Below are 14397 nucleotides of genomic sequence, written 5' to 3' on the forward strand. Positions count from 1 at the left end.
TGCACTTTACAGAGTACATAGCCTTGACATTAAATGTTTCTCAAACGTGCTCACAATCTCACCCCTATAGTCATATATCCACCTTGGTCTAAATACAAAGGCACGTATCTGTATTGTGGGAGCATATGGGAGGAAACCAGAATGCCCAGATGAGTCATGTGGGGGAGAACATAGCAACTCTATGCTGATAGTGGCCTAGCCCAGATTTAAAGAAGACATCCAGAGCTGCAAAGGCAGCCTAAAGGCCTAGCGCCCATTTTTTAACGGGCAGGCCTCTTCACTAGTAGCAAGTAAAACAGTGCATACAGTATACAGAAAGTAGAGCAGCATATCTGAATCTGTAAGATAAGCTTTAGCAGAAGGAGAGGCTCAATACTTACTTCATTTGTATTGCTGCACCTTCTCTCCTAATCAACTTGACCAGGGAAAAAAAGTCTCTGCTATGCAAGCTGAGAGCTATAAGCCACTGAGTTTACACGAAGGCCCGTTCACGCTGGGGATTGCAAAACGCTAGAAAAATTGCTAGCGTTTTGTGACAGGGATTTTTTGTGTATTTTTACTGGACATTTTCACAATGTTTGAGCGCTCTTTCTTAATATTTCAATCACAATCTCTTTAAAATCTTGTAAAAGCGCTGCAAGCACCGTGTTTTCATTTACCGCAAATCACTAATTACCAGCGATCGCTGCAGTGAGATGACTGCCATATACTATTAATTGCACTAGTGCTTTTCAAATCGCTAGCAATCACCATCAATTTTGCAATCTGTGGAAAACCCTTGCAAATCTCCCCAGTGGGAATGGGCCCTCAAAGGTCTCATGGGCAGGAATCAAGGATGACTTGAGGCTCATACACACAACAGAAAAAAAAATCCTTGTCCCAGACACTCATCCTGCAGGATCGGGGCACAGAATCTACTGAGTACCCAGGTGTCTTAAAATGTTACACCAAACTACACCAAGCTTTGTTTAGCTATCTAATGCCAGTTCTATAAACAATACTGACAAACAAATGTCAGATGTGCAGATTGTTTCTTCATTTATTACGCCCACCAGAAGGCTCTCACTTGTGCACCACCCTCTAATCCTTCCACCCTAACAATATACTCGTCTCAGCTACAGGTGAGGAATGTGTCTGTAAAGCACTCATCATACACAGCAATGTTGCTCTAATGATCATGCAGCAATAGTTAAGGGTGACAAACAGTGAGCCTGTGTACAAGCATTTTCTCTTAATATGTTAGCCATTAGTAAAAGCAAGAATTTTTGAATCCTGATTCAAAAAAATCATGATAAGGAAATAAGACTCTGAAAAGAACATCATCATTTTTGTAAGCGCAAAGTAGGGCTGTGCCACACCGCAGAGCGCTTTTCAATCCATTTTTATTTTTAAAAACACACTCCCTTTGACTTGCATTAAAATCATGATAAAGTTGCAGCAAAAACAGTTTTTTGGAAAGTCGCAATCTTTTGACACCAATTTACAATGATTTTAATGTAGGTCAATGGGAGCATGTCCTTAAAAACAAAAATGGATGGAAAATCGATCTGCAGTGTGGCAGGGCCCAAAAAGAGTATCACATACAATACTCAGGCTTTTCCAATTTACTATATTTTTTTCTTTATCAATATGGAGATAATTGTGCTCTATGGTAATTTTCCCAGTGAGTCCTTTTGGAGCGTTGTGTATCATACACAGCAGTCATATATTGCTGGCAGTAGTTAAATGATCATGAAATAACATAATTATCTTATATTACCAACTTGCCTGTGCTCTCATAGTCATCTGAGGCTACTCATTACCAGTAATCAGTAGCTTTACAGGTGGAAGTAATAGAGTCAGCTATGTCTCGTATATTATGTTGCCTGTCTTTTCAAGCAAATTTAGCTCAGCATCCACTAACAGACTAAGGATATCAATTAATTAACTTAGTAGAAATAGCATTTTATTTAAAAAAAAAATATATGTTATTAGTTTTCATCATTATCTATAATGTTTTTTTTTAGTTTGTATCATCATATCTATAATGCATATGTCTTGTAAGGATAGTTAATTGCTATACATAATGTATCTCTTGTTTGACTTTTATTGTATATAATACATGTAATACATGTAACCTATTTCTCCAGACTTACTGCTTTTTCTATTGTTTAGAGACTAATGTGTTATGGTAAAATGTTTATAAACTGTGTAATTTTATATATTTTATTACTTATATAATGACCTGTAAAGATGCATTTATGTTGTAGAAGTTTACAGTGTAATTTAAATTGGAACTCCAGCCATAAATATCTATTTTTCAACTTTTTTTTTTTACGAGTGGAACCAGTTTAGAACTTATCTAAAGAACAGTGTGTGGTAGGAACTGATTCCTTCAGAATCTATTTTTTTCAGAAAGAAATCAATCATTTTGGAATACTGGAGTGGAAATCTATATGTGTATGGCCAGTTTTAAGGTGGCCATATACTTATAGATGGGTATCAGATTCTACCGTCAGATTCCTGTCAGATGTCTGTCATATCAAATCTGACAGGGATCTATCTGATGTGTGCCACACATTAGGAATACAGTAATATCTATTAAAAATGTATCGATCTGCAGTGTTGCACTGTTCTGTCCAGTGCAATGCTATGGGCCATCGATTTGCCACCACTCTCGGCCTGCCACCAATGGACCTCGAATTTCCATCTCGATGAATCAATCTATTCAACAGATTTTGGCTGAAAAAATGTATTGAATATCTATTGATTGGGGCTGCCCACTGCATTGATTTCTAGCAGGTTCAATCATAATCAATCAGATAGAATCAGCCATATATCAATGGGAAAAATCAGTATGTGGATGGCCACATTACCTTACTGCTGTATCTGTCCAATAGATCAGGAAGTGTCAGTTGATAAGGCTGATTTTATTTCATTGTGATTCATACTTAAAGTATGAATCCGATTCAAGAGATTTTTTTTTTAAATATATTTTTATGAACTTGATTGGGTGTTGAAATTGCGCAGTGTGAACATTTCTCTCTTTTTGACATCAGTCCCACTAACAGAAACACCAACATCAGATAAATATGTCTAATGTTACAGTCTTTTCATCATTAAATTCAATATAAAAAAAGTAAAAAAGCTGGCCGAGTTTCCACTTTAAAGTTCACTGTCTTTCTGTTGGCTAACGTTTCTATAATTTTACTGGTATATGACATAACAATATGCCCCAAATTTTCAAATTGCCGTTTTACACCATATAATATAGTATTAAGGCCGTGTTTTTTTTTTTGTTTAACATATCTTATTTAAAAATATTTTTATTTATTTATATCCCCAAGTTCCATTCCTCACCTGTCCACCCTATCCAGTCACTTACTGCCAATACTAACTTTGTATCTCTACCAACTGGAATATAAGCATTATCCTCTCAGTTTTCTGGTGGGAGTCTGCTTTTGGGTTAAACAAAATTAAGTGGATGATGGGGCAGATTGACTTGGAGGATGAAGCAAGGGGTAACTTCTCCTTCCTTCTCCGTACCTGTATTATATCTTTTTTTTTTCTTTATTCTCTTTCGATCGTCTTAAAGCATGCAGGCATCGGACATGCTCTGGTAAACAAACTCCATTATCTGGTAGATATCACTCCAATTGTATCCCTGGGGTTTATTCCAGCTCCTGTCTTCTGTTCCGTTCACAGCTCAAAAACCAAAAGTCCCTCAACCACTATACCCTTTCACCTCTCACCCTAAAACTCTCCTTTACAAAATCCTTTCTATATCTCTTCCTGACCATGTTATTGTAGACTGGTACTCTCATTTATATTTTTTTAATGAATTCCACGTTATATTATTTTTGTCTTGTTTCTTGTGCTTCCCATTTGTTTTTTTATGGGTATGTGCAACATTATTGCTCCCCCCTAAAAGTGTACAGGTTCACAATAAATACTAGGATCAGTTTGTTTATTTCCTTAATTTAAAGAGAAGAGTTAACAAGCTGCAATATGTTTCAGTAAAAACCATCAGTAGAATGCAATAGTTACGCATGTATCTATATTCTCATGAATGTAGGAGCGAAGGAGGTGCACTGCATATTGGTGATATTTTCAGTTTAGATATTATGTTTTTTGTTTATCATAACCTTTTTTTTCCCCTATGCCTCTGCTGCATTCCATTTACAGCACAGGCTGTAAAAGGCTCTTAGTTTACTTGTTTTTTTTTCTGGTAGTAATCGATGTGAAAACTGGTGTCTCATGACACCCACTGGTTCTTTTAGGTAATAATTAAGGAATTTGTTGAAATGATTTGGTTTTTTTTGCGGTCAGTAGGTATGATATACTTCAAAATATGTGATAAAATCACTTTACAATTTTAGCTGCTATTTCCCTGTTTTTCCTTGCAAGTAAACTGGAATAGTAGTGACATCCTGTGGTCTTTGGAAGAGCTGCAGAGCTGTTTCGAGATAATTAGGAAGCAGTCATTAGAATATGTGCAGGGTGATTTTTCTTCCTGCTACGGAAAATATTCTGTAGATATTTTATTTTTTTATTTTTTCCTGTAAGCAAAGTGCAGAACCTTGCATAGCGTGAGTTTTATTGGTTGTATGTAATGCATTTATGCCCTGTTATTTATTTATTGCAGATGAGTGGCTGTTAAGAGCAGTTGGTATATTTTAAAGAGAAGGGCTGTGGATTTGCAATGTAGGTAGAAGCAACAACAAATATATCATAAATGAATGGTTCATCTGACTAGTCATAGATAGGAAGGATGATTCAATATATTCGTGATTCTGAATTGTCTGGCATTTGCGGCAAGGTGCAGGTCAAGCTGTAGAGTGACATCGTGTGGTAGTTGTGTGTATTGTCATCAGATGATAAGGCAGCATGTTATCTCTGTGTTTACGCGGCTTGGTTAGTGTGGAGATTTATTTGTTCTCTTTGTTTTTAAGGACCATGTGTAGATTTTTTTATTTTTTTTTTACATTTACTCATAATCCATTTTTGGTTATTTTATTTTTGCTCTTCCTTTACCTTTCAACACTCCTCACCCTTTCCTCTCTGTTCCCGCTCTTTCTCAGTAACCTCACTGACTCATGCACATAATCTCTCAGCATCAAACACTGCTTTTTGTATTACTGAATGGGCTGAGGTTGGAGGGTGAATTTCTCTCATGGCAGCCTTTGTTGTAGGCTATAGGGAGTGTGGTTCGCAGTTCATGAATAACAATATCGTCATACACAGCTTATTGTCTAGCTGCTATAACCCTGACATCCATTTTTTCTCTCCCCCCCCCCCATCCTTGTTATGTTCTTATTTTGCAATGACTGACATAAAAATATTCCTCCAACCTGGCTGCCATTATAGATCACCCTCCTTCTTAGTGCATGCTAAAAGTGGGAGGGGGCTGCAATAAGGCATGATATAACACAACTCCATTCCTATCACATTAACCCCGTATTGTAACCTCACTAACATATGCCCCTGTCCTTTCTTCACACTCCCTCTTTCCTCTTATTTTCTCTTATTCATGAGTCACGAAGTGCAACAGGTTACAGTTTTATTAATTTTATTGCACTTTGATGCCTTGTGATTTTTTTTAGCAGGATTTATTTTACTTTTATTTACTTAATCATTTATCTATTTATTTGCCTTGGATAATATCTTTTAACGTCTCACACACATTTTACAATTTACACACCAGTTGTCTGTATTTTACACTAACACAATTACCTTTTATTTATTTTATACTTATAATTTATACTTTTTGTTTCTTTTCCATTACACAGTTCTTTACACATTTCTCTGCCCTTCTACCTGACCCCTCTTGCTTCATTTGGCTGCCGTGTCTCAACAAGCATGGGGCTTTAGCATGAACTGGATGGACCTCCCTTTACCTCCATTAACCTCATTAACTGCATGCCTGAGTAATTAATACCTCCATGACCAAAGATCTATTTGGCCTCTTTGTTCAGGGATGTATTAATAGCATGACCCTACCCCCCTCCTGCATGTCCCCTCTCTTGTGATCTGTGATATGTATAACTTGAGGTTTGATTACTAATAAACTGAAATCTAATTAATGACTTGTTTACTAATCAACATTTTTGTGTCTGGTCTGTTCCTCTGAGGGGGTCCACTAACTTCTCACTAATACTATACATCTTTCCCTTGACCTCCCCTAACTATCACCCTGTCCCGTTACCACAAAGCTTCTCCCCCTTCCTAACTCTAACCTTTAACCTGAATCCTTTCCAATTACGGGGAGACTTTGGAAGGACACTGTGCTGGTGTATACATCGATAAAAAATAATTTTATATGAACTACACAAAAGGGATTTTATTTAAATCGTACACACATTTGGGTATAACATCTGTAAAAGGTTTCAGTTGTTTATTATGAGTATTGAGATGTCTGCTGGGTATTTTGGGTTATCTGCAAACCGTTTGCATCTGTGCCATACAACTAGCTCTAATAATTTACTTATTGCACTCTTTTTTGCTTAGAATAGGTTGATATAGGAATTTTGTTGCACTAGCGCGTGACTTTTTACTGCCAGTGTTGTAGACTTTATAATAATATCAATATTTTTCTGCAGTTAAACAAGCAGGAAAAACACAATATTTTTATTAAATGACAACTGAATTGAGAAGAAAATGGCTGCCATATTTATACCTTTTTAAACAATACCAGTTGCCTGGCAGCCCTGCTGATCTATTTGGCTGCAGTAATGTCTGAACAACACCGGAAACAAACATGCAATCTTGTCAGATCTGTCAATAATGTCAGAAACACCTGATATGCTGCATGCTTGTTCAGGGTCTATGGCTAAAAAAAATTAAGGGTGGAGGCTCACCAGGACTGCCAGGCAGTGATGATCATAATCAGCTAATTATGACTATGTAAAATTTTGAGCAAATATACGCAATTACGCCTATACGTAATTACAAATTGTTAATTCAATTGATCTCGTATTATTATAATTGATTTTGCATGAATTTTTGTGTAATTTTAATTTTGTGCCGACTTTGGCAGGGAATAGCAAAGCCCCTATACATGCTATTGTCACCACAATTGCAACATATGTTAAGGAGTGTAGTGGATAATATAAGTCATAAAATAATTTTTCAAAAAGACCTTGCAATTTTTGAGAAAATAGATTTTAAAATTCAAAGAAAAATGTTTTTTAAACTCAAAAAAATGACACTTGCATTTTTAAAATAGATTTTCTCAAAAACTACAAGGTCTTTTTGAATAATTCTTCTTTTTGACGCATACCCACTATTTTCTTTGACATTTGTAGAAATTTTGGTAGCAATAACAAGTATTGGGGCTTTGCTATTAACCACTAATATCGGCACAAACGTATATGAAAATTATACAAAGTTACAAATGATTACAATTACGTACAAAATTAATGATGATTTTCTTCAAAATTTTGCATTACGATTATGATGCGTAATTGTGAATTACGATACATAATTATGCATAGGCATACTTTCTGCTCATCACTACTTCCAGGCAACTGGTTGAGCTTAAAAGTAAATAAATATGGCAGCATCCATATCCCTCTCGCTTCAGTTGCTCTTTAAAGTACCAAGGTAAAGGTCCATATTTTAGACAAAAGGCAAATGTCTGACTTAAGTTAACGCTCGTAAAGGCACTTTAGTTTCTGTACGATTTCTACATTAGTTGGGAAGCATTTGGCTTAAATTACTTGGAAAATGTAACAACGACTACCAGAAAAATACATACGAGGAATGGTAATTATAGGTCTGCTGGCATATATGTAGGAGGACAGAATTTAAACTCAATCTATTCCATTTATGTTTGAAGTCTAGGATGAAACCATTTGAGAGCCAGAACAAGTTTAGTATTTTAGCTCTACATCAGTTTAGCAGGTAATAGCTTTTTTTATTCTTTGTAATAAAGAAAAAGTATTTTCCACATTAAAACTTCTTTTTATTATAAAGTCATCGTAGTTTTTCTTCTCCGTAAGGTGTGCTTTACATAAACCTAAGCAACATAATCTGAGCATATGACAATATAATGTTCATAATAAGAGGTTATCTTTAGTTAAAACTGCACAATAAAATTATGTTTTGGCAAACAGCTACACCCAGGAGAAATATATACAAATCATTGATACAGTGTCAAAAGGAAGTCCTTTCCCTTTGACCTGCCTGTCCATGCTTTACTTGGGTGACTGACTTTATGCTAGGTACATACAATAAGAATTTCTGGCAGATTTACTGTCGGATCGATTATTTCCAACTTGTCCAATCTAATCGATTTCCGATCGTTTTCCGATTGATTTTGATTGAAAATCAATTAGAAATCAGATCGAACTTATTGGAAATAATCAATCTGACAGTAAACCTGCCAGAAAATCTCATTGTGTGTACCTATCATCACTGACCCATAGGAAAATTCAGTTCACTTTAGTCACGTTTTGTCACATTTCCAGTTTCTGTTGATGATGACTCAGACATCAAGTTTTACCTATAGGACATCTCTGAATAAGTACTTTATTACAATGTTCATTCTGTTTTTAAATTAGGACCATTTTGAGGGGGTCACTTTCTTGCCTACAAAAATAATGAAGTAATTTATGAGCACTGCCTGCACACCTAAATTTTACTAATATTTAGTGGATTCATCCCAAATTGTGGAGAGGTTCTTCTCACCTCTTCAGTTTAGTTTATTAGTGCATCATAATGTCCTAACAAGGACTCATTGCTTTTACTTGACCAGAGCATCCAAACTCCACTAATATATCTTGTTTCAGAAATATGTTGTCTTCATTGTTTTTTATTTTTTTGAAAGCAATACAAGTCAATCAATAAAGTGATATTTTGCTATCTCTGCTCCTGTTTGAGACAGTCTGGGACTCTGGGAGGGTTAGGTCATGTAAAATGTTCTGTAGTCAGTAAGACATTTTAAATAATCAGATCTACTCCGTATCACAAACAAGGAAACCTGTAGGTATGGGGGGACTAATATTTCTCTTGCTGAAAAGAGACACAATTGTCATTTGTGGCAAGACATTTCCATAGTCAATATGGAGATCACATTAAGTCCCAACACTCTTTTGTTGTGACTAAGGATGAATGTCTTAGTTAATGTCTTCCTTTCAGTCTAACAGTGTGGCTGTTGGAGTTTACCACTACTGTTCCATTTCTGCAGACACTGTTACTATAGAAAGGTGACTCATTTTATGTGTAGTAGGAATGTGGGTGTTGCGGTGAATGTAGCAACGTTTTTGCAGAGTCTCAAGAATTATGGTGCAGGTACAGATCTTTTGTTGTTGTGTTGTATACTGCTGTTTTTAGAGCTTCCTCTACTTAGTACACCATGTTGTGCTCTCCAGTTATTTTTATTCTGTATTGAAATAGAAAATATAACCATTCAGTATTTAGTGAATTCCATATAAACATAAAGGGTCATACTGGAGACCCCAAAAATTATAGTAATTAAAGTCCAACTCCAGGACTATTATGTTTCTGGACAGTGTAGAAAGTATTTAACATTTTTGACTGTATTGCAAAAGAAGGCATTTTCCTTAATTTTCTCTTTTTGGAACCTCTGTAGATCTCTGTGGATTTAATATGAACTATAGTGGTGCCAGATAATGAGGGACAGCAATAAAAAGTTGATAGATGTTCTAATTCTTCTCGTCTGTACAAAAAAAGTTGCTTACGAAGCCAGTAGGTCCCCTTTTATTTGCACCTTTGTATGTACTTTTATTGGCTTGAATGGCTTCTCAATAAAATAGTTTTTGAAATGAAAAAAGTTGCTATCTTTGGAGGTAAGACTTTGAAGGTAAACTATCTCACATTACACATTATAAATAAAATGCCTTTTAAGGCATCAGCAAGCAAGAAAATACTCAGAATATTTTTGCCCGTATTTTTTTCTATTTTTCATTTTCAGAGTGCTGCTGAAAAGTTATTCTAAACAGAAGATGAAAAAGTGTCTCCTAGGAGAAAACTTATGAGAAAAAGTGAATTGGATCACGCCAAAAATAGGAAAAACACAAAAGAGATACTAACCCTTTTCCATTCCATCCCAAACGAAAATATTTTTTCTAAGCTTCAAAACAATGTATTGCTAATGTGCAAAAACATGCAGGTTTATAGCATATATTAATAACAATTATGGCTATTTTAGCCAAGAAGATGTGCATAAACCTACTGAAATAAAACTGTAATTTCTTCTTAATTGACACAAATATTGTTCTATTTTTAAAATTATAGTCATATCCAGCTTTTTGTTTTACATGTCTCTTTAATTTTTCATTTCAAAAAGGCATATGCAAATACTGTTACATATCAATGAATTTACATTAAATATTAACATTTAAAAAGGCATATGCAAATACTGTTGCATATCAATGAATTCATTAAACATTAACAAAGCTAAGCTGAAAGACTAAGCGTACTATTATTAGTAAACAGTAGTGAATAGTAATTATTTAGAGGGTCATTGCAGAATTCAGCAGTTTTCACTTATTTATACATGACATTAACTAAGTACAATGAGTACAATGGATGTTAACATCTTGAAGTGTGCCTTTCACTTTCCAATATATAGTGGTTAAAAAAACTGCCAAGCAATTTTTACTTCAAATCCTATTCGAGCAAATCCACTTGAATCCTATTCGAATGAGTGATCAAATTGGTATTCACATCAAAGCAGAAAGGTAGAGTACACAAGCATGGGATTTTTAAAAAATTCTGATCAGATTTTCGATCATTTTTATGATTGGGTATCAATCCTAAATAAATAGGACATGCGTATGAAACAATAGCCAGTAGTTTGATCGATATTTTTCATCATGTCCAATCTGCTTCCAGTAAAATAAAGATTGATGTCAAGCTTGGAATTGGTCGCTGGCAATCAGTAGACTGTATTTTTCTTGATCTGATCATTTTCTCATTGGAAATATGATCTGAAATGAAAATCGCATGTTGTGTATCGTGCCTTATACAGAGACACTTCTTCTGTTCTAAGAAAGTGAAAGAGATACCAAGACATTCTTGCTGAAAGTTTATTGCTTAGGACATAATTTATTATCATTAGCATCCGATGTTCTTTTATGATCCTTCCTCGATATCCAATTGGAATAATGATTGGAACTCTGATTGGAATTTGTTAAAATCACTTTTTTGAAGAATCGCATCTTTTTTCTACATCCGATCGATGTGAGATCTGAGTAATGATCTGATCACTGGATACGACTACAATATTTAAAAATAAAACAATATTTGTGTCAATTTAAGAAGAAATTCAAGTTTTCTTTTTTAAGCGTTTTATGCATAGCTAGAATGGTGTGTACAAGGCTGTAGATGTTTGTTAATTACCAGTTTAAGCCAGACTCTAAAACCATTAACAGCTACATATATGACGCCCACTTCCACTATATTTTATTTTTTTTAATCTTTGATGCCCCTTTCTTCAACCCCCAAACTGTTATAGCCTCTTCCCCATTTTATGCAATTGAATGCATTGCAGCAATTATAGCATGACTGAAAGTCCATTGTCTTTATGAAGTGGACTCCCACATCATCATGCCCCCCACAGTGAGGTAGAGTGTTTGTTGCTTGTCAACAGTATATTTGATTAAAGTGGACCCACATTACAAATACAAGATTTAAAATTACTTTAAAATTTTCTAAATTATAATAATAAATAGCAGCCTTTTTTCAGCTGCATGATGACAAATATAAAATATTTTACATTTATTGGAGAAACCCCTCCCTTCCTTTCAAATTGCCGGGACAGAATCCGGCAGACTGGTGGAGTAGGAGGTGTCTGGCAATAGAGGAATTGCTAATGGCTGCCACCTGTATAACCCTAGTTATGAAAAGAGAAGGGTGAACAGCATGCACTGAAATGCTCATAGGCTTGAAGGAGTGTTTATTTATCTTTGTATGTGTCAGAGTGGTGCAACTAAATATTTTGAATTAAAAAAATGTTTGGTTTGTGTCCGCTTTAATGCACTTCTTGGGTTTATATGCCCATTGTAGTACGGTTTCTATATAGCTTGTAGGGATGGCATAAACCCCATCAATAGTAATACATGTTACAGGTATCAGCCAGCACACCACCTAAGCAGATTTATTTTCAGTAAAAGTCCATACTCTAGCATTTGGTGATCATGTAAGAGCCCTTTCTCAAAGAGAAGACAATGTAGAAATAAAGCCTTTGCAGGCCAGTGCAGTCACTCTCACAATTTGCTGGTGAAGAGTGCTTGCTGCACATTAGTTTATAGTAGAAGCAATTTAGTTGGGGGGGGGGGGGCTTGTAATGGTAAGGTAAGAGGCAGGATTCTGGCTTGGGATACATGGAGGTTTAATGTCAGTTGCTAGAGTAATGTGTATATATTTCACTTCATGATAACAAAAGAAGTTTCTTGTGTGTATCCTTTGGTCCCCTAGAACTGGACAGTGATGGTATATGTCAATAATTAAATAGCAAAGGTGTAAACCAGATAAGTCATTTAGAAGTGACTTCAGAGAGAGCTGGGTGGGAATTGCTTGGCATCATTTTAGTGGTATGTCATGCAATTATTCAGTTGCTGGAGACTTTTTTTTTTACAGTAGTTGTTACTTAGAGAGTCCTAGCTCCAGATCCTCACACTGGGTAGCCCATCTAAATTTTGTGGAGTGATTAGGGGCGTACATTTGATAAAGGTGTCAGTTAAAAAGAGTGCAGGAAATAGCCAGTAGTGACATATTGGTAAAGTGACTGATATTCTACTACTTCAGTCATATAGTAAAAAATCGGCAATATTTTCCGATATTTCACTATGACCTAATCTCTCCTTACTCTTACTCTCTTGTGTGTAAAAGGAGGGAGCATAAGCACAGCTATGACACATATCGCCAGAAGGAAGATACCAACCCAGATCCCAGGTGAAAGAAAAAACATGGATGCTCCTTCACATTTAAGACAGAAAGCTGTGCAGTCTTTTTTGGTATTTGTCTCATCAGATGTTACATAGTTACTTGGGTTGAAAAAAGACATACGCCCATCGAGTTCAACCAGATGTAATTTTGCAGACCTATTAAGTCTTTTTTAACAAGATTTTTTTATACTTCGAATAATACATTATAGGCCCCTCCATAAGTGCACAATTTTCAGAAAAATAATTATTTCTAACCTTTTCGCAAAGCATTAGTAAGACTCTCAGGGAGCTGCTATTGAACAATATTTCACAAAAAAGAAACTTCCCAGGGAGAAAGAGGTCCAGAAAAGGCAGCCAAATTAATAAAAGTGTAGGGACCACCATTAATAAAACAAACTATAATAACTCATAATAACAACCTACCAAATATGGCCACCTGAATCCATTAATGGACAAATTGCTGGTCTGTAAACTCAGCCACTTTACAGCTTCAGTAGAGGCAGAATTATCAACTAAACCACCATTCCAGTCCATAGCTAGAGATGGCCCGAGCATCCGATTTTAGGTTTGCAAACCGGGATCGCGAACTTTCGCCAAACGTTTTGATTTGCGTGAACTTTTGCGAACTGCAATAGACTTCAATGGAGAGGCGAACTTTGAAAACTAGAAACATTTATGCTGGCCACAAAAGTGATGGAAAAGATGTTTCAAGGGGCCTAACACCTGGAGGTGGGCATGGCGGAATGGGATAGATGTCAAAAGTCCCAGGGAAAAAATCTGGATTTGACGCAAAGCATCGTTTTAAGGGCAGAAATCACATTGAATGCTAAATTGCAGGCCTAAAGTGCTTTAACCCTCCTGGCGGTCTAATGTTTTCCGCCAGGAGGCAGCGCAGCAGTTTTTTTTTTTTTTTTAAATCATGTAGCGTACATGATAGCCGCTGCTCAGCGGCATCCCCCCGCCCGCTTTGATCAGGAAATCCCGTTCAAAGAACAGGATTTCCTGGAGGGCTTCCCCGTAGCCATGGCAACGGGGCAGGATGACAGCACCGATGTCAGCTGGACTGGTGCGCACCATGGCCAGAGTGCAGGCCGTGGCGGTTTTCAAGCCCATATGGTCGCCGGGCTGTGGTAGCTCAATAATAGAACAACAGTGACTGTCCAGCTGATCAAATTTGGTCTGTCCACAATAAAGCAATGACCTTATTATCTTTGGTGTGCCCCCCCCCCCCCCCCCAAGACACTCATATACACGTCGGTCATTGCTTCATTGTGATACGCAAGCCCCTTCACTGAGGCAAGGTAATGATCACAAAGGGGAATTGACACATGTACATGCCTTTTGTTTTGTTGTTGCAGCTGCAGTGCAGCCAGAAAAATTAGGCAGGCATGTACACACACCAGAAAAATTATTATAGTGGCCGCTGCTAGCAGTGGCCTTAAAAATTCAGGAATCCACCTGGAGTCCTGGACCCTGTTGGTGGTGGCGGAGAAGGCAGTCAAGTGGG

General features: G+C 36.4%; 1 protein-coding gene across 14 annotated transcripts in view; it reads left to right on the top strand.

Moving 5' to 3' along the window:
* Positions 1 to 14397, top strand: part of NRXN2 (neurexin 2) — a 1344669-nt gene that overhangs the window by 777580 nt on the left and 552692 nt on the right. For 13 of the 14 annotated variants that reach the window (XM_068260058.1, XM_068260059.1, XM_068260060.1 and 10 more), the window contains one exon: positions 3575 to 3598. The exons of the other annotated variant lie outside the window; for it this stretch is intronic. In XM_068260058.1, coding sequence (XP_068116159.1) covers positions 3575 to 3598 — 24 coding nt within the window. The remainder of the gene's footprint in view (positions 1 to 3574; positions 3599 to 14397) is intronic. 14 annotated transcript variants of the gene reach the window in all.

Source organism: Hyperolius riggenbachi, chromosome 11, assembly GCF_040937935.1.
Source record: "Hyperolius riggenbachi isolate aHypRig1 chromosome 11, aHypRig1.pri, whole genome shotgun sequence".
In the NCBI taxonomy this organism is placed as follows: domain Eukaryota; kingdom Metazoa; phylum Chordata; class Amphibia; order Anura; family Hyperoliidae; genus Hyperolius; species Hyperolius riggenbachi.